At 39.8% G+C, this 27,193-nt stretch overlaps 1 protein-coding gene across 1 annotated transcript in view; it reads right to left on the minus strand.

Annotated features, from left to right (window-relative positions):
• Positions 1–18,999: 18,999 nt before the first annotated feature.
• Positions 19,000–27,193, minus strand: part of Ttc6 (tetratricopeptide repeat domain 6) — a 164,115-nt gene continuing 155,921 nt past the window's right edge. The window contains 3 exon segments of the mRNA XM_038336062.1: positions 19,000–19,136; positions 19,535–19,760; positions 26,991–27,161. Of these exon segments, the coding sequence (XP_038191990.1) occupies positions 19,000–19,136; positions 19,535–19,760; positions 26,991–27,161 (534 nt within the window).

Raw genomic sequence — 27,193 nt, forward strand, 5'->3', positions numbered from 1 at the left:
TTCCAATTCCTAGTAATTGAGCATCTGCTTCTTGATCCAATTTGGATGCCAAGATTTTGTAGTAATGATACTCAAGTCCATACCCATGTCAATCAAACTCATATTTACAATGCCACTTATACACACTCTTAGCTTTGGTCTTTGATCATTTATAGAAGTCTGCCAGAATATATGTTTTTTATTTCTTATTGGAATTTTTTTTATTTATCCTCATTGTTTATTCCATCATCTAGAACAGTATGGGTTTTTTTTTTAACAGAAGGCTCTAGATATTTTAATTTTCCTCATGAGACATGTCCTCCACAGTGACTGGGAATGACTGTACCACTTTTGACTTGGGGGCCTGCAAGAGGTTCCCCCAAGGAGTTTCCTGATATACCTGAAGGCTGAGTCCTCCTATTCTTGCCATTCCCAGAGGAGATATTATTCCTAGGAATTCCTTGTCTACAATCCCTTCTCGGATGTCCTATTCTACCACAATTAAAACATTTGGCATTTTGATGTCTCCTCATTCCTTTGTAAATTGCTTCTCCTACCCAAGATTCAGTATCATAGTCAAATGTCTCAATGTTCATTGTACGCAGGATCCATTCATCCATTGGTGCTCATATAATCTTTAAAGGCCCAAGTATCCTTTTGCATTCTAAGTTGGCATTTTCAAAAGTCAGATATTCAAAAAGTACTCATCTAGCATCTGGGTCTGTTACTCCTATTTGTACAGCCTTAGTTATTCTTTGTTTAAAAAAAAAGTCAATAAAGGGTTCTCCCTGGCCCTGTTTAACCCTGGTGTATGATACAATTCATTTTCCTAGTTCTTGAATCCTGTCCCAAACATTTAAGGCTGTTTTGTGGCATAGAGACAAGATTTGTTTATTGTAAAGGGCTTGAACCTGTGGGTCAGCATAAGTGCCCTCACCAAGAATTTGATCTTGGAAAGTCTCAAGTCCTTTTGCTTTTACCTATTGTTCTAAAATTTTAGCCTCTTCTCTGAAATAGCATTTAAACATCAGTCAAGGTCCGTCATCTAGGACTACTAAAACTAACTGAAACCAGTCATGTGGCATCACTTTAAGGCTAAAAGCCTATGTCTTCATCATCTCCCTAACATACAAGTCATAAGTTATGACAGATTGCTTAATTTCTTTTAGATCATTTATTCCTATAGGTATCCATCTACCTTCTTTGGATCCTTTTGGGCCTTTAGAACTTGATGCTTTGTCAGTGTAGATTACAGGGTAGAAAGCTAAAACCTGGATAAGTCATCTCTGACAGCTACTGGCGATATTGAAGCCTATCCTTGTTCCTTCAATCCCTGTTCATCAGCTCCAATAATTTTCCAATTGTTTCAAATCTTTTTATTACTGTCTTTTGTAAAGCCTGAATCTCCTGGCCTGTATATATTTCCAGTGATTTCACTGAGGCACCTAGCCTCTGGTCCTCATTCTGCAAATGTGATTCCAAGGTCTGAAGTTTTTCCTTTAAAGATAACCCCTCATCCTTGGACATTATTTAAATAGCGTGCAGATTGCCTTCTTGGAGAGATACTCTTTCTGTTAACCTATCATAATGTTTTAACAATTTTTGATTATCAAATTCAGTAATATAAATTTTCAGATAATTTCTCAGTATCCTTTGACATGGATTCAATTTTGTCTATCAAATTAATGTTACCCTTTTCAACAGTATTAATTTTTTAAGTAACTTTTGATTTTTGATGGTATTAATCCTGTCAGCTAGCTGTTCTTTGTTAGTCTGTAAAGACTGTATCATTTCTAAAAGTTCCTCATTCTTGGCTCTGTTATCAAACCATTTTCTTAAGGATATAATATGAAGAAAAAAAACTAAGTCCCAATATTCTATAAATGGATCCATCACAATAACCATATAAGCCTTGCAGAATACAACCCATAGTATTAACGAAAAGATTACTAAAACTGTCAATGGTAATCTTGTCTGCAATTATATAACTTTCAAATTTATTGATTTATTAATAAAATATTTACCTGGTTTGAAGTCTGGTAAATTCTTTTAGGTATAATAACTTTTATTGTCTAGCAGGTGTCATGGTTGCAGAGTCACAAGTAGCAGGGCAACCTGGTACCACAGACAGTCTTGAGCTGCTTTGGCTCTCTTGCCTTGGTGCTGGTTGAATACTGAGAAATATGCTTTGCTTGATAAATTAAATGTGATTAAATCAATTCTGTACAGGGAGCAAAAAGCCCAGTACTCATGGGCAGGGAGCACAAACTGAAAGCTGGGCAAGTTGTCATGTGGCAGGGTGGTGTGGGAGGTCCTTCTGTCTGTGTGTTGCTTGTATTGATTAATAAATAAACTACCTTGGCCTGATAGGGCAGAACTTAAGGTAGGCATAGAAGACAGAACTGAATTCTGGGAGAAAGAATGGCAGAGTTGGAGAGAGACGCCATTGATCCACCAGAGACAAATGCTGGGAATTTTACCTGGTAAACAACTGCCACATGGTGATATACAGATCACTAGAAATGGGTTAAATTAAAATGTAAGAGTTAGCCAATAAGAGGTTAGAGCTAATGGGCCAAGCAGTGTTTTACTTAATACAGTTTCTGTGTGATTATTTTGTGGCTAAGCTAGGGAACCGCAGCAGGGAACACAGAAGTGGGGGGTGGAGGCATTGGGTAAGTGGGTGTGCACTTGGGAAAGTTCCAAATCCTTGTGTGCAGTTAGCTCCACTGTGGCAGGGGTTCTACCAAAATCACTTAGGTAAAAGAAAGCCAAACGGGTTGGGGTGGAAGACTTTCTGGGCTCTGGACCTAGGCCTTTAAGCCAGTCCACCCAGTAGGTGTGGAGTCCAGATCCTTGTGGGCACCAGATGAAGAAGGACACTAAAAAAGAAATCCCACACTAGCTCAGATCTGAGTATAATAAAAAGTTATTTATTTAGAGTAGACTCACGGATCACAATCTTCTGTTTGAATGGGGAACAGCAACCGAATCCAGCAGCTGGGAAAGATGTTGGACACATGCTTTACAACAGCATATATAGTATATGAGGAAATGCCCAAGTGGGTGGGTATCTTAGAGGCTACTGGTGGTAGGAATTCCTACAGCAAGATAGAGGCTACTGGCGGTAGGAATTCCTACAGCAAGATGGATGGATAGATAGATAGATAGATAGATGGATGGATGGATGGATGGATGGATGGATGGATGGATGCCTGGATAGATAGATAGATAGATAGATAGATAGATAGATAGATAGATAGATAGATAGATAGATAGATAGACAGACAGACAGACAGACAGACAGACAGACAGACAGACAGACAGATAGATAGATAGATAGATAGATAGATAGATAGATAGATAGATAGATAGATAGATAGATAGTAGATAGGAAGGCAGACAGACAGATGGATAGATAGAGCTGTCTATACAGTATGCATGTAAGTAGTACTAAAGCAACATTAGGGACATTTTAGTTTCTACTTTATTCTTTGAGTTTGTAAAAATACAAAACTTTTCTTCCATTATCATAACTATGTAGAACATTTAACACCGTGCCATGTGTCAGATAATAAACAAATACAGAGGATACCATTATATCCCTTTAGGCTATGAGTGCTCTCTCCTGTAGTCCTTACTTATGCTCCCTTATTTCTTCTGTTACCTGACTGTACTTTGCTCTGGATAGCACTTTCTCATCCCCTCATTTCCTCATCACACTCTGCACCCCACATCGTCACCAAATGCTGAGTTTTAGTGCCTTTTAAGCTGTCTCTAGAGTGGAATGAATTCTCAGAACTTTGAAAGGAGTAGAAAGGGGAGGGAGTCCTGAGCCCATGAACCAGGGTTCATGGATACCAGGAACTAACTTCATAATTGTTTTCTAAAATTATAATAATAAACCCTTCCCCATACACTGTTTTAGGGCCACACTTGGGGTACCATCCAGTAAGGAAGGATTAGTCTGTTCTATGTCTTGCTTTGTGGATAGCATTAGTGAAGATCTAAACACAATAGGCATATACACAGTCTGGAAGATTAAAAGTAAATCACAAGCTATTCTGATTTTTCAGAGGGAATTAACAGTATCACGTTCCTTAATCTTCTGCAGAGGGTTTATAGAGTAGTTTCACAAATATGATCTCCTTTAACTCCCCTAACAACACAGTCAGGTAGACTGAGCAGGTAATATTATTCCCACCAAATCCATAGACCTTAGGGCTAGAAGAAGAGTGAAGGTTTTTCCTGAAGATTAGAAAGTAGGTTCAGAGCGGTTATCTGAGGTCATCCAGCTAATATACAGGGGACTGGAAAAACATATTCTGATGTCTGCACCTGTGTCTTCTCTGTACCAGCTCCATAGAAGGAGGTAAAATTAGTCACTCAGTAGTAAGTGACCATGGAGATAGACAGACATCTTCAAAGTTCTCCATTGTAAAACGTCTCTGTTTATTACATCGGCTAAGGAACTCACATAAAAAGTTATGAGAATATGAAGTATAATGTCATTTACATTGTGGTTTGTGTACTTAAGTCACAGCTGATGGTGTAGTCAGGTCCTCCCACTCAGTCTGCTCTACCCAAGCAAGAATTAGTTCCCCAAGTATCTCAATCTTTTCAAGTGATGCCCGGCTCTGAATTCTCAGGCTCCCAGAGAAAGGAGGCCATTTCTCAGGCCAACTCTGATGCTTAAGGTCCAAACAGTTCAAAAAGTTAAAAGCCCAGTATATCCAGGGATGGTAGTGCAAACAAATAATCCCAGTACTTATGTGACAGTGGCAGTGGAAGTCACAAGATCAAGGATGGCATAAAGTACATAAAGTAAGTTTGAGCCCAGCCTGGGCTGCACGAGATCCTGTCTCCAGATTAATTAGTTAATTAATTAAACCATTGCTAAAAACGGCAAATAAAAATTAGGAACAAAATTTTACAATCTTTCTGAAATCAAAACCATGGTAGTGTTTCCAGAACACGGATACCTTCGCAGTCCCCAGCTCTGCAGACCAGTCTGTGAGCCCATCAGACGAGGTAAAGAAAAAAAGAAAGGCAAGCAGTCAGAATCAATTCCTCAGAAGACTTCTCATCCTCTCATATTAAACAGCTGACATCGAAAATGCAAGGGCGAGACAGGGTAGTGGAGGATTCCACTCCACCTTCCTTCCCCCGGCCGCCTACCTAAGCCCTTCATTTGGCAAGCTTCAACCCATTGGGGACAGGCAACTGGGTCACCATGTCCCTGTGACATCAACACCGTTCAGACACCAGAGCCAGTGAGACAGGAATTTGATCCAAGATTGGTTTGGGAGAACCAAACTCAGACTGGAAGGCTGAGCCCCTGAAAAAGATCTGTCTCGCCAGCTGGCCAAAATAAATACGTGCAAAAATGAAAGGGAGAGAAAAGCAGATTATGGATCGTTTTTCCAGACATGCAATTCTAAGCCTTAGTCCTGATATGCACTTAGAAAAAAAAACTGCAGTCTTTTGAACTATTTCATCACTAAAAACCAACCTTAACTTACTTTTAATTTACTTAGATTCAAATAATTGGCATAGCGAGATTAGTTTATTATTCTGAACATTAAAGAAAAATAATACAAAACTAAACGGCGTATCTGCTTACTATCACAGCTGTAAAAGATGCAAACCTCTACCTGTACCCTGACTCTCAGCATTGTGGGTCACTGAAACACAGTCCACAGTTGAAACCTATTTTTTTTTTAAAGGCTTGAGTTTTTTTTTTTTTCCAAAAACAAATTTCAGTAAACATGAAAAAAATACCTACTGTGGGTTGTATATTCCTCGTTCCACGGGTTTTAGTTTTTATGTGCATGAAAGTTAAATACTTCAGAGTGAAATGATTGTAAAAAAGTTTCACCACAATTATAAGGAACTGTAGAAGTGCTTATCACTTTAAAAGGTTTTAATGATCCAACTACACACTATGGGGGATGGTCTTATTTCTGCTTCTAATGAACATAATCATTTCATTGTATTCTGAAACTATAGCATCAGTTGGTTGCTTTCAGTTCCATAGTCCCAGGGAAAACATCAGGAAAGTAAAATCATCATAAATAATAAATTAATTATTGTGTGCTAAAAGCTTAACAGAAAAAAATACAATTGGTAAATACACGCTTGAATGTAAAGTCTTCAGCAGCACTGAAGCAGTTCTTCTGAATCTGGAAATATTATGTAAAATGCAAAGAAGATATCCAGATAATTAACTGCTATAGTCACTTGTTCTAAGCATCTCAGCCCTTGGAGAACAACATGTTTGCATCAAGTCATGCCATCCATATCCTAAATAGCTTTTTAATGACACTGTTCTTCTTTTTGCTGCATTGGGTCACATAAACCCTCTGAGAGAAACAAGAAAGAAAGACAGATAAACTTCCCAGACTCCTTGGACAGCCTGCCAAATGTGCTCTTCTCCTCGTGGAGCGCATTTCCACAGCAGCCCCCCTGGCCTTCCTAATGAGCATCGTCCATGAATCCCTACTGTCATAAGAAGAAAGAGATATTAGTAACCAGGAAAGTTCATATCCCATGTCAGCCTCACACATTAAATATTGCATAATCCACTCGCGGGAAAGCAAGAAGGATCAATACTCTAAGTACAGTAATCTCCAATAAGCTTAAATGAATGCTTTTATATTTGTATAGTAATGACACATGCTGAACCCTAAATTATGGGCAAACATTTTAATACAAAGCATATAAACACTATCCCTTCTTTTTGATGATTTATTTAAACTGTTAATTATGCCTTTGATGCTGTATCCATTTACAATTGAGTTATGCTACAAATGAATCACCCAGCGAAGGTGCCATTGTTTGGTGCTACACAGCATAGCTAATATTCCATATCAAAGAATAGTGCCTCTTCTTACTGGAATTTGAGACAGATTGAAATACTCGGTATTGCAGATCTTTATATAACTCATCCATGTTACCATTTCATACCAAATCTTTGTAGCCAAATAGCTAAAAGTGTATTGATTTGAAATTTCTAAAATCAAAAGTATATGGATTATAGGGAATGAATAATAACTTTTAAAATATCTACTCATCTTGCATTGATGCAATATTTATGGTTCATACACTTAATTATGTCTTGGTAAATGCTTACATATCAGTTCTATCTGGCTTTATGGTAATACTGAGATTAATTACATTTCTCTAATAGTGTCTAGTAGGACATTATACTCCTTTAATAAGAGCCTTTGATGGTGGCTACAACCCTTCTCCCCAGCTACATTCCCAGTTATTAAGACACTATCTCATTAAAAAATTAAACAGAAAAAAAATCCAGTACTGAATCATCACCATTTCCAAGTCCTGTGTTTTAGTCAAAAGAAAATTTAGTGGAGTAGTGCTCCTCAGAGCTGAAAGAGCATCTTCAGAGACCAACTCAGGGACTCAAGGTAGAACTCAAGAGCCTGGGCTTCTCTGTCTGTCAGTCTCCAGAGTTAGGCTAGAGTGTGCAGCTGCTAGTCCAAAAGACACTATACAATGAGAGCAGAAAAGTGCCCCTTTGAAATCAGCAACAGCTACTGCCTCAGTAACATGTTTTTCTTACCTTTAGATAATTTGTGTAGAACGAGGCTCACCCTGAATAATGCCTACCTCTTCATCAAAGTGAAACAAGAACTCATGGCATTATTACTGTGAAGAGGGAACTTTCACGTGGTGAGCAAGAAACCTTAGCAGCCTACTGTAAAGGAACTGCACGTGTCCTCTACTACTAGAGTTCTCACATGGTAACCAAAATCTGGTAAACATCAAAATAGCGACTATCTAACCCTTTTTCTGAACTCTCATGCAAACAGAACTCGAGTCTGATGGCTGAGGGATTAGGGTGTGATAGAAAAGATGAGCCTCTTCCCCAAACACCAACCGTGGAGTACCTATGGAAAGCTGTGCTTGAAGAAATGAAAAGCTGGAGTCTGGAGGCTGATAGAAGTGACTTCCAGCTGGGAGACTCAAGGATGATCTCTTAATGGAGGTTTCCACCCTCTGCAAGAGGGCCTGGAGAGTGAGGTGCAGGAATTTTTGTTGTTATTTTGCTTTACTTTTACAAGTCAACAATTAACATTTTTTATTCTGAGTTGTGTTATTTCAAGATTCAAATATTAGATTAGATTAGCACCTCTCAAAGGTGCTCCAAACCGCACAGAGAGGTTGCAGATCTAGTAACAGGCACTGGATAGGGATGGAAATGTTCAGTCTCCAGAAGATCCCACAGCATCAGAAACTCTGGCAGAACCAAAAACCTATGTTGTACAAGCTTGAAAACCAAGCGGGGGCAGTCGTGGTTCGCTCCTTTAATACCAGCATTTAGAAGGCGAAGACAAGCGGATATCTGTGAGTTCAAGGCCAGCCTGGTCTAGAGAGTGAGTTCCGGGACAGCCAGAGATATGCAAAGTAACCCTGTTTCAAAAAAATCAAATAAATAAATAAATAAATAAATAAATAAATAAAAGAAATCCAGAGGACAATATCTTTGTTGCTTTGATTTGGATTGGAGTTTCCTTGGCATGTTAATGTATGATTCAGATTCCTGTTTCCAGCCAGAATCTGGCTTAAAACAGTTAAAATAAGGCTTGCACCATGTTGGAGGGTTTTGCTGTTGTTTGCTCGTTTGTTTTTGTTTGAGACAGGGTCTCACTACATAGCCCTGAATGGTCCGGAACTCACTATGTAGACCAGGCTGGCCTTTTAACTCACAGTTATTACCTGCCTCTGCCTCTTGAGCACTGAGATTAAAAGTGTCACACCAGGCATGTGCATTCTTAATAAGCTGTATTAGTGATATTCTGATAGACTTCTATTTTGAAAAATGCTGAACTACAGTCTCAGAATAGGAGTCTTTTTTGTTCTTTAGGAGGAGAAAAAAAAATGAGAAGAGAGTCCACTAAAATCAGGTAGACGAGGTGAGGGGAGACAAAATAGCCTTGTGATTATCAATATGAAACCAACCGGGATGGAAAGGGTTTGATTCTGAATGCCCTAGAAATAAAATTAGATCCAGAAAGCTGATAACTAAGTAACTCACACATTTCATAAAGTTTGATGGACAGTTCCACAAGGATTTTTCAATAGCCATAAACAAGCCCGCTTTTATAACAGAGGTCTCCGAGTGTGACTCCTCTTGACATTACAAGTGTACAGAAATTGCTTGAGTTCTTTCCTGCCTGATGCTCGAGAACCCGATAAGCCGTCGCCGTTTTAAAAAGACGGTCATTTATTGCTTGTGAGTCACACGAGAGCTTAATGGCAGAAATTACTCTTAAAGCCTTGTCCTGTTTAGAGCACAAGGTCAGTGTTAGCCATTTCAGGAGATTCACTCCCTTTTCCTATGAACTGCCAGGGAGATGTCGCAGAATGACTTAGCGTCTAGAGAACACAGTTCCATCCGTGGGGCCCTCCTACATTGGGAGGCTAATTACGGGGCTTTAGAGGTCTAGCCTCTACTCTTCTTCACTTAACAAGCTTTCATTGTCCATTCAGCCTATTCCAAACATCGCAGAAAATGTTAGGTTCCTAAAGCATTAAGACCCTATCATATCTGTGGGGGCCTATACACCAAACAATGCGTATCCTCAATAAGCTGTATTCGTGATTTTATGACAGACCATAGACTTCTATTTTGAGAAATGTTGAATTACAGTCTCAGAATAGGAGTCTTTTTTTGTTTTTAAGGAGGAAACATAAAAGAAGAGCGTTCACTAAAATTAGATGGGAAAGGTGAGGGGAGATTATCTTTTCTGGATGCAGATATCCCTCCCACCTGAAGACCCCTGAGCAAGGCCTTGGTGCCACTCCTCCTCCTTCCTTTCAGAATTCTGAGAAAAATCAAAGGTTCTGATGCCAAACTGCTCCAGTCCTTACCCCACATACACAATTTGAGCAAATTGCTCAGCTTCTCTCTGCTTCAGTTTTAATCTATAAAATGAGCTTATTAATCAGAACAACTTTATGGGGCAACTTCAGTAGCTTAAGACCATAAAGTCCTTGTCATTTAGCAAACAAGTTTTCCTCTTACTTTCTGTATTTTATGCAGTTTTAATGGGTTCCAGTGGGCATGAAGATAGAACCTAAATTACTAACTACAATCATGTGCATTGTTGAACATACTTTGAGAAATGAACTATGCCATGCCTACATTACAGATGGTCCTCAATATAGGAGGATTCAGATTTTATGTTCCATGGTTTCAAATTCATAAGCCATGCACATTCCATAAAAATGACACTTCAGATTTTGTGCTTTGATCTTTTCCCAGATCAACACATCCCTTACTTGTTACTCAAAAATAGGAAGTCTCTTCTGGTTGACTATGAAGTACTTTCTCACTATAGAAGACATTTATGCAAGGTCTTGGTTCCTGTCCTCGTTTTTTTTTTTTTTCCCATTGTAAATTCTCTGAATAAAGCAACTTAGGGGAGAAAGGGTTTATTCAGGCTGGTAGCTCAAGAGTACAGTCCATCTTGGTGGTAAAGCCAAGGCAGAACAGGAGCCTGAAGCAGCTGGTCACGTGACACTCATAGACAGGACGCAAAGAGCAAGGAATGCTGCCCCTTTCTTCACTTCCATAACTGAGGATTTTAAGCAGGATTCTAGATTCTGTCAATTAGACAATAGTGAGGGTTCCTTTTTTCATGTCGTTTTATGTAGAATGCTACCAGGTGTGACCTGATTTGGGGTGCATCTTCTGACCTCAAATGATCCAGATTTCCAGCAGATTTTCCTACTTTAAATGATCCAGTCAAAAGAAATCCTTCATAGATGTAGCCAGGGTTTTAGTTGATTCCGATGTGGTCAAGCTGACAACCAAGATTAGTTATCACAGACATGCTCTACTCCATGTCTATAGCTTTCCTTGGCAGACACTGGCTCTAAAATTTCTATTATCCTCCCATATCCTGGAGCCTCCGCTGTAACCTACACTTTACCTTCCCAGCCTCAAGCCATGGTCTCTAAGGTCTTTCTTACCGCGATTATCACCCTGCCACATGTTGCCTGACTTCAGTTTCTCTCTGAAATTACGGAGCAAGAGCCTATGACACCTTCAGTCTTGTCACCTTTATGCCTACAAAACCACCACCATGTGGATGACATTGGCCAACCACCACCATGTGGATGACATTGGCCAATTACCCTGCCAGCTAGGAATCAAGCCTCGAGCCCTTGGAAAACTACTGCCTCAGAAACACTCTCCTAGGCAACTGATTTCATTGAGGAGCGGGGACTGACTTAGGGACAATCTCAGTTCAAGCCTTCTCCTGTCACATAAATTTGCATCTTTACAAGTTAGAGCTGTTTGTGGGTGGGGCATTGCCCCCAAGGCATTTCTCTTATTGTCCCAGTGCAGAGCGCCAAGATTCTCTTTGATAGAGTTCATCTTTTCAACAATTACAACTACTTTGCGCTCTGCATTCTTCTTGTCTGAAACTTTAAGCTTGCTGAGAGACCTCTGCCAAAGAAACTGCTTCATTATATTTTAAGTCAGCTTTACTCAATCCATCATTTAGAGGTGGGGCTTTGGAGAACTTGGGAAGTAATTGTACCATGAAGGCTCTGCCTTCATCAGTGAGTTAATCCATTGATGGATTCATACTTTGATGCCATTGGAATGTAGTGGGAGTTTTCTTGGGAGTGGGACCCAATTGGAGGAAGCTGGTCACTGGAACGTGTTTGTAAAGGTTACATCTTGCCTAACTCCTGTTTCTTTGCCTCCTGGATGAAGTGCTTAGTTTTCTCGGACACTCTGGTGTTTTGTTTTACTTCAGACCCAAAGCAATGGATCCAGAGGATTTTGTGTTGAAGCCTCTGAAACAATGACCCAAACTAAATCTCTCCCCTCTTTGTTGATCTTAATATTCTCTTCACAAGACTCAAAACAAAAGACTCACTGACACAGTTCCCAAAGTCTTAGATTTTATCACCCAAATTAACAAAACTTCATCTGAATTTTTTAAAGTTTTGTTGCATTGCAGTATCTTTTAATATACTGCTTAAAATTATTTTCCAATTGTTTTTCTCTCTCCTGTCCCCTCCCCATGCCCCTGCACCAATTCTCTAATGTTCTAGTAAAATGGGCCCTCTGCCACTCACTTATTCCCCTGCTAGTAAAGGAATCCTTGTTCCAGAAACTCTAAAAGAATAGTCCCTGAGAAAAATCATATTTTCCCAACAACACTAGCGGGAGAGGTTTTTTGGGGGGGGGTTTTGAGACAGGGTTTCCCTGTAGTTTCTAGAGCCTGTCCTGGAACTAGCTCTTGTAGACCAGGCTGGCCTCGAACTCAGAGATCCGCCTGCCTCTGCCTCCCAAGTGCTGGGATTAAAGGCGTGTGCCACCACCGCCGGGCTGCTATTCCACTTTCTATTGCTTTCCAAACCCCTAACCCTTCTAACCCAGCAATGGTTTATTTTTAATTCCCTAGTTTCTGCATTGCTCCAGGATATGTGCTCACACCTGAAGATTTGGGGCTAGGAGCCTCCAGTGAGAGAGAACGTGAAGCATTTGTCTTCCTCGGCTCTGAGTACCTCACTCAGCGTTATCTGTTTTGGTTCCGCCCAAAGTTAATGATTACATTTATATGATACCCAGTGTACATGGGCCACATTTTCACTGTCCATTCCTCAGCTAAAGGACATTTAATGTGTTTCTATTTCCCAGCTAGGGTGACTAGAGCAACAGTGAACATGACTGGGCAGGTATCTGTGGAGTAGAATTCTGGGTGCCTTGGGCATATGCCAAGGCGGTCTATAGCTGGGTCATATGGTAGATATATTTTTAGCTATATATTATTTAGAGAATTCTCCGTGCTGGTTTCCATGGTGACTGCAGCAGTTTGCAATCCAGTAAATGAGGGCCCCCTTTTCCCAGCATTCCCTCCAGCATTAGCTGTTCACTGCTTTGTTGATCTTTGCCATTCTCACTGGGGTAAGATAAAACCACAGTTGTTTTGATTTGCATTACCCTAATTGTTAGCAATGATGAACATTTCTTTTGAGTTATTATTAGCCATTTTCCCCTTTCTTTTAAGAACTCTTTTTTTTTTTTTTCAGATTCCAGGCCTATTTTTCAAATGGGTCATTTCTTTTTTTGTTTGTTTGTTTTTGTGTTTTTTTTAACTCGTTCTTGTTGAGTTCTTTAATATATTCTGGATATTTATCCTCTGTCAAATGTTGTTGTGCTGGCTAGTTTAATGACAACATGGCACAAACTGGAGCCATCAGAAAAGATGAAACTTCAAATGAGAAAATCCCTCTGTAAGATCAGGCTATAGGAAAGCTTATAGGGAATTTTCTTAATTGGAGATTGACATGGAAGAACTTAGCCCATGGTGAGCTGAGCCACTCCTGCCTGGTAGTAGTGGGGATAACAAAGCAGGTGAGCATGCTCATGGGAGCAAGCCAGTTAGCAGAACTCCTTCATGATCTCAGCAACAACAATTGCTTCCAGGTTCCTACACTCTTTGCTTTCCTGTCCTGACTTCCTTCAATAATGAACAATGGTGTGGAAGCCAAAACCAAAATAATTCCTCCCAAGGGGCTTTGTGGTGGTGTTTTATTACAGCAGCAGTGGCCGTAATGAAGATGGATGTACAGCTGGCCGAGATTCTTTCCCATTTTGAGGACGCCTTCTGCACTCAGTTGTCATTTTGCTGTCTACAAGTCCTTTAGCTTTCTGAAACCCTGTTGTTTTACATTAAGTACAGAGGCTGTCCCTTCAACTGCTGTACTCATCAGCAATTGCAACTCCACAGTTACCAGCAGCAATTTGATTGCACTGCCATAGCCAGGTGGGAATTCTGTTCCCTCAGGCACTACTAGCTCTATCACAAAATTTTATCTAAATCTCTATTCTTCTACAGAACTCAGGATTCAAAGGTTGAAGCGAAATTTGCTCACTCAGACAGGCTGAATAACAAGTAGCTAACCTCTCCTTGCTTGCCTCTTCCCAGAAAAGGAGGGGCTTTCTATTCAGTCCCTATTTAAGAACCCTAGCTACACTTGGTTCCTTCCTAATACTTGCTACCAGCTAGTTGCTGACTCAGCCTGCTGACACCAGGTTAATTTTATTTAATAAAACAAATGTAGCGCCTCTTTGCATCATTAACAAAAGCAGCAGAAACAAATGTAACACACCACTACTCAGTTAAAATAATAACCCACAACGAAGTCCTATTTGTCAGTTGTTGACCTTAATTCTTGGACAAATGGAGTCATTTCAGAAAGTCCCTTCCAACACTTGTATCACGTAGGGCACTGCCTATGTTTTCTTCCAGAAGTTTGAGTGTTCCAGGTTTCACATTTATGTCTTTGAGTCATTTGGAGTTAGTTTTTGAGCAAGATGATAAGTCCTAATTTCATTCTTCTGCATGTGGACATCTAGATGCTTTCTCCAGCTTACTTCATTAGCATCTTTGTCAAATATTAAGTGACTGAAGCTACATGTACTCATGTATGGATCCTCAATTTTGTTCTGTTTTTGTAACAGTATGATATTATTTTTATTACTACAACTACATAATATATCTTAAGACTTGGAATCCCTCCAACATTGTTCTTTTTGCTTAGGATTGTTTTGGCTGTCCATGTCTTTTGTGGTTCCATATAAATTTTAGAGTAGTTTTAGTTGTCATTTTGCTTAGTTTTAAATTTTTATTCTATTTTACAAAGAATTAGATGAGGATTTTGATTGGTATTGCACTAAATCTGTAAATAACTTTTGGTAAAATGGCCATTTTCTTATGTTAACTCTACCAATCCATGAGTAGCGGATGTCTTTCCATTTTCCAGTGTTCTTCTCTTTCTTCAGAATTTAGAGTTTTTGTCGTAGAGGACCTTTAGTTCTTTAGTTAGGTTTATTCATAAAATTTCAGTTGCAGCTATTGGGAAAGGAAGTGCATCCATGTTCTCCTCTGTATTCTTATGGCTGGCATATAGAAGAACTATTGATTTGTGCAATTCTGTATCCTGTTATGTTGTTGAATTTTATCATTTCTAGAAGTTTTCTGTAATGTATAAACTATCATAGCATTTGCAAATAGAAATAATTTGACATTTCCCCCCTATCTGTATCCCTTCAACCTCATTCTCTTAGCTTATTTTTCCAGCTAGTATTTCAAGTACAATATTGAAAAGAAGTGGGCATGGTGGACATCCCTGTAAAGTTCCTGACTTCAGTGTGATTGCATCAAACTTTTCTCCATTTAGGATGATGCTGACTGTGGGGTTCTTATATGCAACTTTTGTTCTGTTGAGCTATATTCCCTCTAGTGCTTCATTTGACAGTATTTTTATCATGTTGGATTTTATCAAAGGCTTTTTCTGCATCTATAGAGATGGTCATATTATTTTGTCTTTGAGTCCATGTATGAGGCTTATTACATTTATTGGTTTGTGAATCCTGAACCTTATATGAATTTCAGGGATAAAGCCAATGTAGTCACAGTGTATAATCTTTTTCATATATGTCTTATTCTGGTTGCAAGAAATTTTTAAGTATTATTGAGTCTATGTTCATCAGAGATATTGGCCTGTAGTTTCCTTTATTTGTTGAATCTTTGCTTTTGGTATTATAGTGATAATGGCTCTTGTAGAATAAGTTTAGGAGTATTCCTTCTGTTTTGTGTTTTGAATAGTTTAGGAAGGATTGGCTGTAGATCTTCTTTGAATGTCAACAATGTAATGATCTGTCCTGTCCCTTTAAGAGACTAGCCACTCCCACTCTCTCCCAGGTCCACCACTGAGGCAGGCAGAATTTCCTGCCTGCCTGCAGCCCGTGTTCTTCCTTTCAGTCTCTCTCCCAAAGAGGCAGCTGCTGCTGTGGCTCCTCTTCACCTCGCCCCCCCCCTCTCTCTCCCTCTCTCTGCTCTTTGCCCTCTCCCCTGATCCCCCTCCCTTTCCCTTCCATAACCCACTAAATAAATACCCACTTTCTCTGCATGGCGTGCGCCTATCTGTTTCTGTCTCTCACCCACCACTGTTGTGGTTCCTTGTGGGACTGGCTGCCCCATTGTGCAGCTCTCACCCACCATGCGGCTCTGTGCCTAGGACCCACGGGCAGCTGGTCACATCGTGTCTGCAGTTAGGAAGCAGAGAGAGAGAACAGTCGTGTTCCATTTGCCTTCCCTTCTTACTCAGTAAGAGGCCCCAGCCCAGGACAGTGCCACTCTCACTCAGAGTGGGTCTTCCCAACTCAGTGACACTTCTCTGGAAACTCCCTGATAGGCACAATCAGACTATTTTCCTTTAGGTGTTTTTAAATCCCAGCCAGTTAGCAGTCCAGAGTAATTACCATGACATCAAACCCACTCCTTACTAGCGACGTGAGTGCCAATCTTTTTGAAGCTCAGTTTTCTTGCTCAATATTTCCTACTACATAATAGGGCTGTTGAGAAAATAGAGGGAATGGGTGTGGCCAAGGAATCCTATACTTGACTTAAAAGTACTTAAAGCCATGATTGTTATGCTTTCTTTTTCTAAGTTGTAATTCTCCTCTGTTCATCACCAAACTCCAAAAGACTTCACCACAGAAAAGACACTCAGCCATTAGAAAAGGAAATGTCTGAATTAATAATGAGCTTTTAGAAAAATCTCAGGACATAATGTTGGTTAGCAATTACAGGTAACAAAAATGACCCATTATTATAAAAAAAAGAAAGGGGTTTTATGCAAGGAGATGGGCGTTCAAACATGGGAAGGTTTGGAAAAACAGTCTCCAATGGGAGAGTAAATAAGAGCGCGGAAACAGGTCCGGTGCTGGTGTGGCATGAAGAGGGTGCTAGAAAAGCCAGAAAATAGGCGAGCAGTTGTAGCTGTAGGCACTAAGGACATGTGTGATCGATGGCCATGACTGGAAGCCATGGACATGAAGACTGACTTCGGGAAGTTCAATCCCAGAAAAGCATGTTTTGAGAGTGAGGCAGAGACGATAGAAAAGCTAACATGAGACGTGTAGGGAGGTTAACTATCGTAGTAAATGCAGCTGAGGTCATAATCTCCCAGGGCCATCTATCAAGAGTTTACAGAAACCCAGCCATCTCAGGAAACTGAAATGCAACAAGAAGCGGAAATAGATGAATTTATCCAGGACTCACCTCCCTTCGGTTACCTTTAAAAGCTCATCTGACAAAGGCTCATATTTTTGTACATCTGCAGGGCACACCACGGGCATTAAAAGAATCCCCAGTGTCTAATGCTTCCACTTCAGCAATGGTACCCAGGGCAGCAGTGGACATATATGTGCCACAGAAGGAAATCTGTAGGTAAACTGAGTCAGTTTGAATCTCTCCTCTGGCTAAACCAGGGACAACAGGATCTAGAGATAAGTGAGGACAAAAAAAGATTCCAAAGACAGGCTAAATGCGTTTTTATTAATCAGCTGAAATAAACAACTCACTAGGATGAACCGATCTCACACGGATCCACATATGGTGCCAGGAAAATTATCCCTGAGTCATATGCTGCTTCCTCGCTGTAGCTTCAAATCGCAACCAACTGTCTATTGTGATGTTGGCTACCAAGTCAAAAGTAAAGGAAGTTAAGGCAGCAATGATGCCTTATCGTCTTGAAAGCAGTCCTCTCAAGTGCTGGTGACGTATTAGGGAAGTAAAACACCAAGAAGGAAACTGAGTGAGGCAAAGCTGAGTAAATTAGGAATCAGGAAGCCTTGGTCACTGGAAGTGAAGTAAATCTAGGACTCTCTGCTTCATCCTAAGGTCCCTCAGAAACATCCCATAAAGAAACTTTAAGCAGGCATGGTGGCCCATACTGGAAGCCCTAGCACTTGGAAGACTGGAGCAGGATGACTCTACATTCAAAGCCAACCTAGACTACATGATGTTTGGAAGCGTCATCCCCGCCTCCAGCGCCTCTATACCCAAAGAGTTTGGTTGGGCATCCCAATAAAGCAATATGGTTTTCCGGTCTTCCTTTTCCATTTCCTCTCTGAGGAACTGGAAGGCCACCAGGGAGCACACAAGTATCCATTAAACCTGGGCTTTCTCTAATTTGGTTTGATTTGGATTATTGCATTGGTGGAGAGGTTTATTGGACCACAAAAACTGTTCACATAGTGTGACCTTTTCTGAAAAAAAAAAAAAGATAATCAAAAGTTTCAATTTTGTTCACTGAGTGCTATGAAGCATTAATTATAACTATACACAGATTTTTGTACATATTTATTTGTATGTTTATGGAATATGAATGAGAGAAAGAATGGATTACCTCAAGGAATGGAATGCTCAAGATTCTTGTAGCTGTTATTCTGTGAAGCAAGCAGCATATAGGGAAAAAACATGTTTATGTGCTGGAAGAGCACAGGACTGGGAAGACTCTAGCATCACCGTACTTAATGGTGAGAGAGGAGATGTACAAGGCATCATTCTTTTATACCCATCATCTAATAATTACTCTTTTTAAGCTGGAAACTGTTGAATATGTTTAAATAGGCATTGAAAAATGGGGACTTTTTTCTATCATTCTACTATTTCAGAAAATAATTTAGGCATTAATATTCCTTTTTAAGATCTTGTGAAAAAAATCATCTATCGAAGTACTAGGTAGACCAGAGAGTCATTTCTTTTTGCTTCAATGATGTGAACAAGGCTACATGATAGACAACTCATGTATGAAATCATGTAAAAGTTTTCCAGTTAATGTGTAATATAAACAGTTTCTTTACTTTCTTTTGGTGTTTTGAGACAGGGTTCTCCATAGCTTTGGAGCCTGTCCTAGAACTTGCTTTATAGACCAGATTGGCCTCAAACTCACTGAGATCCACCTGCCTCTGTCTCCCAAGTGCTGGGATTAAAGGCATGTGGCACCACCACCTGGCTAATATAAAGTTTCTTAATATACATTAAGTAGTTAAAGAGAATAATCACTTAATAAGTATAATAAATACAATAACAACGGTGGCATTTCTAAACAATAAATATATTTCAGTTTCAGGAAGAAAATATACTTAACCTAGTTCAGAAACCACAAGAGGCTGTGTAATCACATAGCTGGGGGACATTCTTCCAGATCAAGGGCTCTGTTATAGTCGCTCATAGCTTCCTCTGTGAATCCCATTTTGCCACGAACTTGTGATCTGAGATTATACATTGCACCTTCATCAGGCTTCAAAGACAGGCCTGCAAAAGAAAATGAAAAGTCTAGATATGTTGGCAGAAATCTCCCTTCGTGCTCATTTTACGTGTTTTTCTTCAACTGTAACAACGCAGTTCAATTAGAAACACCTGATATTTCTAAGAAGACGAATGCAGGAAATCACAGTAGATTGCCTTTCTCTGGAAGACTAGCATGTGGATTGTTTGCATGTGGATTCCTAATAATTCTAACTTAGCTTACCAACATGTTAAGATGAGATCTTACACAAAGGAATCTGTACTGGTCACATTAAGAATGTAGTGCTACACACATCAATTCTATATAAACAAAAAGGCTTGATGGCATTCTTTTGGAGTCTGAAAACAGGCACACTAATTGCTACCATCTTGTCAGCGTCAACATGGATACAAAACACACCTACCTATGCTAAGGTCTTCTTCAGCTTGTTCATATTGCTTTAAGCAGAAATAGAAACTGGCTCTGTTAAAATACAATGCAGCCCAGTGGGGACAGAGATCAACTGCATGTGAAAAATCTTTTTCTGCTTCTTCATATTTCTTTAATATCATGTTCGTAACAGCTCGATTCATGAGAGCATACTCATTTTCTGGATTAAACTCCAAAGCCTTTGAAAAGTAGTCACTGGCCTATAAAATGTAAGGATAATGAGCATTTTAATATATTTTAATTAACAAATATCATGAAACCTGAAGTCCTCTTACTTTAATTAAATATTAAGCCCAGCAGTTTTCTAAGAAAGCAGAGAGAGCATTTCATCCCAAATACAGAAGGGATCATAAGAAAAATGAGAAATAAAAGTAAAAGTTGTCACCATTTGTTGTTGGTGGTGGTGGTGGGTTTTGGTTTGTTTGTTTTTTGGCCATGTTCTAGTCAGTTTTCTGTAAATGTGACATAACATTTAAGAGAGTCAAAATAGAGAAAGTATCTATTTGGGGCTGACTGTTCATGAGGTCCCAAACCCCGATTCCTGACTTTTCAGGAATTTGTGTCACACAGTACATCATGGTGGGGGCATGAGGCTGCTCTCCTCATGGAAGCTTGGAAGCCAAATGAAAAGAAGCATCAGGGATCAGGTACCTCCTTCATTATCCTTACACACACACACACACACACACACGCACGCACGCACGCATGTGCACACACAAGCATACACGCACATGCACACACACACACTGCCACTCCCACCCCCTTGAACTAACTTCCTCCTAGTAGGCCTATACATTTTATTACCTCCCAATAGCATCAGAGGCTGGAGACCAAGCCTTCAGCTCCTGGCAAGAATATATTTAGAGCCGGGCGGTGGTGGCACACGCCTTTAATCCCAGCACTCGGGAGGCAGAGGCAGGCGGATCTCTGTGAGTTCGAGACCAGCCTGGTCTACAAGAGCTAGTTCCAGGACAGGCTCCAAAGCTACAGAGAAACCCTGTCTTGAAAAACAAAAAAAAAAAAAAAAAAGAATATATTTAGGAACCAAAACATAAAATACCATGTGCAAGTAATTCTAGGCAATGTCAATGGTAAAATACTTGCTGGGATAAAATGTTTCCACTTCCCACAACCCCAAATCTTATATCCCTGAATAGAACAAGAACAACAACAACAAAGAGAAAGAAATAAAAAGAGAATACCAGACAGAAAATAAAATATAAATTAGGTAATTAAGAGCTCACATATAAAAAACAGGTAAAGAAATTAAGATACAGATGGGTTTTCAAAAGAAGATTCTAAACTGCACCAAAAGAAATATAAATTTCATTGTATTACAAACAAATCAACTTGTTGATAAAACCAAAAACTAGATCATTCAGTGTTGGCTATGGACTTGGAAGATGTGGACATGAAAGTGAAGATGACCACAGTTTGGTTAAAAGAGAACAAAATTGTTCTTTGAGCCAAAGATTACACTTGACCTTTGTCCCCTTAACAAAAAATCTCAGATTTCTCCTTCTTGGTGAAACTTTCTTGGTTTTCCACTGAACTGGCATCATCCATTTGCAAACCTATTCTGCTTTTCAATGAAACCTGCCAATATTTTAATTTAAGCCTTATTTGTGATTTGGTTTTCAAAAGAACCTTAAGTTGAGATCTCAGGTTCTGGTCCAAGAATCAAGTGCCACAAGACAGCAAAGAGGTAAGTATCAACAATGAGAATAAATGAGGAACTTCTATTGCCTCTTGACACAATCATGGCACCTGAGCACATGACCGTCTTTCAGTAATTCATTTTTTATTCAGTTTTAAGAGTACTGGTATAGATCAAACAGAATTAAATAAAACTGGACCTTTCATCACATGGAGACAAGATGAACATCTGACTTCTAATTTAATTCTATGTATAAGGGAAAATGAACAACACACTCAGTTTGGTCTCTCAGGCTACATGCCTCTCAGTCTCCTTGCAATCCAAATTCTGTCCTTTCTGTGCATTATGCTCTTGCTAAGGTTGCAGATGTCCTCAAGCCTTGTGGACATTTTCTAATAATTTCCTCCAAAGAATTTCTTTGGCACAGACTCTCTTCATCTCTCAAATTTCTCTCTCATTGTATAAGTGTTCCAGCTCTAAGGGAAAAGAGCTTCCCAATGAAGGTCTTTGATACAGCTCTGAAGGAAAATGTATCCTGGCAGTTGGGAGCCAGGAAAACCACAAAGTCACACCACACAGCACACTGCATGCAAGAGATTTCCTGGGAGAGATCCAAAAGGGTGGCTGCTTCTGCTCAGGAGAGAAGCAGCAGGGATGTGAGCAAGAGAACGGCTTATATAGAATTTTCAAGGTGGAAATTTCCGGAGTAGGAATTGATGGGCTTTCAAGCCAAGACCAGGCAGGCATTGGTGAGAGTTAGAGTTCAGGGATCAGTGGGATTTATGAGCTCAGGGATTGGAGGGTTTTTGGACTCAGGGATTGGTGGGTTTTCAAGCTCAGATATTGGTGAGGTTTTGAGCTCATATATTGATGGGGTTTGGTAGGTTTTCAAACCCAGAAGTGGTCTAAGACTTTTTGCCTGAGTCATAAAGCTCCATTTGTATTAATGGCTTGGTCTGACAAAGAAAGTGACACACTCTTACTTCTATTGTTGGTGATGAACTAAGCATATACTGAGAAAAGTATGCAAAATGTAGTAAGGGTCAGTCAATTACTATAGATATTCTTTTCTTCAAATTTCTACAAAAGAAGAGGCAACACAACCTTCAGGTGATTTTTCATGAACTTTGTTCCCTCTGACTTTTGAGGGACAGTTACATCAAGACTGCATAACCCTTCCTCTCCCTGATGGCAGCTATTTGATGCCATACTCAAGTGAATTTTTTGGATTCATTGAGAGAGGGTCGGAATTGGCACACACTTGTGACTACCTTAAAAACAACTCATTCTTGAAGAAAAAATTGTATCCACAAAAACCAGAAATGAAACAAATGAGTGTCTCCAAGCATTACTTTCTTTGTAAAACAATCCAGACTTCATGTTAACTCATCATCAGATGACGAGTAGTTATCTGATCACACAAGTGTGCCCTCTATCAGATGGGAGCAAATCATGACGGGTCATATGCTGGCATAACTAATTCTGAAGAGCAGAACTTTATTCTATTATCATTCTACTACTTTGTGTCTATGGATATATTGTCTTCCTGCATGCTCCTGCACTATGTGTGTAAAATGCGCTCAGTGGACAAAAGAGGGCATCAGATCCCTGAGAATGGAACTGAAGATGATTGTGAGCCTCCATGTATGTGCGAGAACTCAAACCCAGGTCCTCTGGAAGATCAGTCAGGGCTCTTCATAAGCCCTGAACCATCACTCCAACTCCTACATCCTAACTTCGTATTATAGAGTCCAATGTCTATTACTAAGAAAATTGAAAACCTATTAGTGTAATGAGATTGCTTAAAGTAGAGGAGTATGAAACAATTAGAAGTTAAGGTAATTAAATTAAAACCTCTGAGTCTCAAACAACTGGTCTGATGCCCTCAAATCTATAATTAACGGACTAATAAATCATAAAGAAGATTGAATTATTGGATAAAAGTCATCTGCAGTTAATCATTCATATCAAGTGTCCCATCCAAATGTGTTTTAAAAGCACTCTTACTAACTTTATAATAAACAGCAGTCAGGTTTTATATGTGCTTTAATGCTCTGGCATATATATTTGATAAGGCACCCTTCCTCCTATGCTAAAGTCTTCCTCAAGAAACAACTGAAGGGGGAGGGGCGAGGGCATTTTCTCCACAGGGAGGCCCAGACATGGCAATATAGATGAGTTACTATGGTTAACACATGTTAGTCTCTGAGGTAACACCCAGGCATCCATTACCCCAAGACAAGAAATAGCTTTAGGCAAAATATTGCTCAAGGTAATATTTTTGTGATATTGGGGGAATAAAGACATATTTTAAACACTTTTTGAGATTTATTTTTTGATTTTTATTTTATGTGTGCTTGTGAGTGCAAGCATGTAAGTATATGTACTACATCTACACTTGGTGCCCACAGAGGCCAGAAGAGGACACCAAGTTCCCGGAACTGGAGCTACAGATGATTGTAAGTCACCATGTAAGCGCTAGGACAGAACCTTGGTCTTCTGCAAGAACAGCATGTGCTATAACTACTGAGCCACCATATCTCCAGTCCCCTCTCCCCCACACACATATTCCCGGCACAAAACTCAAGTCCAGATGAATCAAGGACCTCTACACTGAGCCTCAAAGAATAGACAGTGAAAAGTAGTCTTGAACGCATTGGGACAGGAGACCACTTCCTAAATATAACACCAGCAGCACTGACACTGAGATTGATAATTAATAAATGGGACCTCCTGAAACTGAAAAGCTTCTGTAAGGCAAAGGACACAGTCAATAAGACAAAAAAAGCAACCTATAGAATGGGAAAAAATAGTCACCAATTCCACATCTGACAGAGGGCTGAACTCCAAAATATACAAAGAACTCAAGAAACTACATTTCAAACTATCAAATAATCCAATTTAAAAATGGGGTACAGATCTAACAGAGAATTCTCAACAGAGGAATCTCTAATTGCCAAGAGGCACTTAAGAAACTGCTCAACATCCTTAGCTATCAGGGAAATGGAAATCAAAACAGCTCTGAGATACCATCTTACACCTGTCAGAATGGCTAAGACCAAAAACACTAATGATAGCTTATGCTAGAGAAGATGTGGAGTAAGGGAAACACTTCTCCATGGCTGGTGGGAGTTCAACCTTGTACAGCCACTTTGGAAATAAGTATGGCAGTTTATCGGAAAATTGCTTAATACCTCAAGAACCAGCAATACCACCCTTGGCCATATACCCAAAAGAAGCACACTCATACCACAAGGACATTTGCTCAACTATGTTCATAGTAGCATTATTCATAATAGCCAGAACCTGGAAACAACCTAGATGACCCTCAACTGAAGAATGGATAAAGAAAATGTGATACATTTACACAGTGAAGTACTACTCAGTGGTAAAAACAATGACATCTTGAAATTTGTAGGCAAATGAGGGTGGTATGAAAAAAATGCTTAGTAAGGTAACCCAGACCCAGAAAGACAAACAGTTTGTACTCTCTCACAAGTGGACATTAAACATATAGCAAAGGATAACCAGCCTACAGTCCACAACTCTAGAGAAGACAGGAAACAAGGAAAACCCTAAAAGGGACATACATGGATACATGGATCCCCTGGGAATGGGAGGTAGACAAGATCTCCTTGGTAAATTGGAAGCAATGGGGGAGGGTAGTAGGAAATGGGGAGGGGAGAAGTGGAGTGGAGAGGAAAACATGAGGGATCATGAAGTTTGCGTTGGATAAAAGGCAAAGAGGGAGAAAAAGGAAAGAGATAGCTTGAAAGACGTAGCCATTATGGGTTTAGCGAGAAACCAGCACTAGAGAAAGTCTCAGGAATCCACAACAATGACCGCAGCTAAGAATCCAAGCAATAGTTGAGAGGGCACCTTAAATGTCCTTCCCCTGTAATCAGATTGATAACTACCTTAATTGTCATCATAGAACCTTCGTATAATAATTGTTGGAAGCAGATGTAGAGATCCACAGCTAAGCACTGGGCCAAACTCTTGGAGTCCAGTCATAGAGATGGAGGAGTAATATCATGAGCAAAGGGACAAAGACCATGATGGGGATACCCACAGAAACAGCTGAACTGAGCAAGGAGGAACTCACTGACACCAGACTGACAGCTGGGGAACCTGCATAGGACCAAACTAGGCCCTCTGGATGTGGGTGACAATTGTGTGACGTTGGAAGTTTGTGGGGACACTAGCTATGGAATCAGGATTTATCCCTAGTGCATAAACTGACTCTTTGGAGCCCATTTCCTATGGAGGATACCTGGCTCAGTCTAGATACATGGGGAAGGGCCTTGGTCTAGACTCAAGTGATGTAACAGACCTTTTTGACTCCCCATAAGAGGCCGCACACTCTCTGAGAAGTGAATAGGGGATGGAGATAGGGAGAAGGTAGGGGGAGCAGGAAGAGGGGAGAGGAGAGAACAGGGATTGGTATGTAAAATAAGATTGTTTTAAAAATAAAAAATAATATGAAAATAAACAGAAGAAAAGATATTTCTGTGGCAAACGTAGGGAAATTGAGGAGGAAACTGGAGTGGGAATGAGGGAAAGGGGCTCCCCCTTCTGAAAGCTTGCAGGCTGCATGGTCACACACACACACACACACACACACACACACACACACACACACACACACACATACACACACACATACACACACACATACACATACACACATACACACACACATACACACACACACACATACACACACACACATACACACACACATACACACACACATACACACACACACATACACACACACACACATACACACACACATACACACACACATACACACACACATACACACACACATACACACACACATACACACACACACATACACACACACACATACACACACACATACACACACACACATACACACACACATACACACACACACATACACACACATACACACACATACACACACACATACACACACACATACATACACACACACACACATACACACACACACATACACACACACACACACATACACACACACACACACACACACACACACCTATAATCCCCGCACTAATCTCTCTGGAGGGAGAATCGGGATGATGGCAAATTAGACAATAATCTGGGCTATGCAGGGAGACTGTCTCAAGAAAAGAAAGAAGCGAAAACAAAGTTGAAGGTTGTAGATTCGAGCTACTGTGTTAATGAGCAGGAAAAGCAATGGTAATTTTTGTTCATGTTAGAGAAAGTAAATAAATAATAACTAAGGGTCATAAAGATAGTTTTATTGTCACTAGAATAAAACTATAAACCTTGCTATAAATCGGAAAAAATGAAAATACTCAAAAGGGAACACAATACAGAGTAAAATATATTTTATGTATACATAAATCATAGAAAATATAAAAATCCTTCCACCTGATTATTTTCCCAACTGATATTCCCAAGCAAGAGGGGAAATTCAAATTGCAAGTTGCAAAATTATAGAAGGCGTGATGGCATATATTTACCATAAATTTCAAAATGGTTAAGATTATAAATTTCACATTATTTGTATCATACTCAGTTTTTAAAAATAAAAACCAAAAATATATGGTGTTCTGCCAAAACAATAGTCGGAAAATAGACAGAGCATCAACAAATTATCATAGTATGAGTCAGTAAGTGATAAGTAAATTCATTCATCACAAAATGGCAAAGAACAACATAAATGGTGAAAGGCATAACAACATTAAAGACGTCTTTAATGCCAACAGAAAACGCTAAGGAAAATGCACATTGCCTGAGAAAGCTGCCGGTGACGAAAGTAGATGTTCCCAGCGTTGAAGTAAGCCAGCCAGTACTTGGGGTCCAGAGAAATTGCTGCCTGATAGTCTGTCATCGCGTTCTGCTGTTGACCCATAAACTCATGAATCACACCACGATTCGTCAAGAACTCTGCTGTAGTATTGATCTGCAACACAGTCGGAGGAGGATTTGGCATTT

The sequence above is a fragment of the Arvicola amphibius genome, chromosome 7, assembly GCF_903992535.2.
Source record: "Arvicola amphibius chromosome 7, mArvAmp1.2, whole genome shotgun sequence".
Lineage (NCBI taxonomy): Eukaryota > Metazoa > Chordata > Mammalia > Rodentia > Cricetidae > Arvicola > Arvicola amphibius.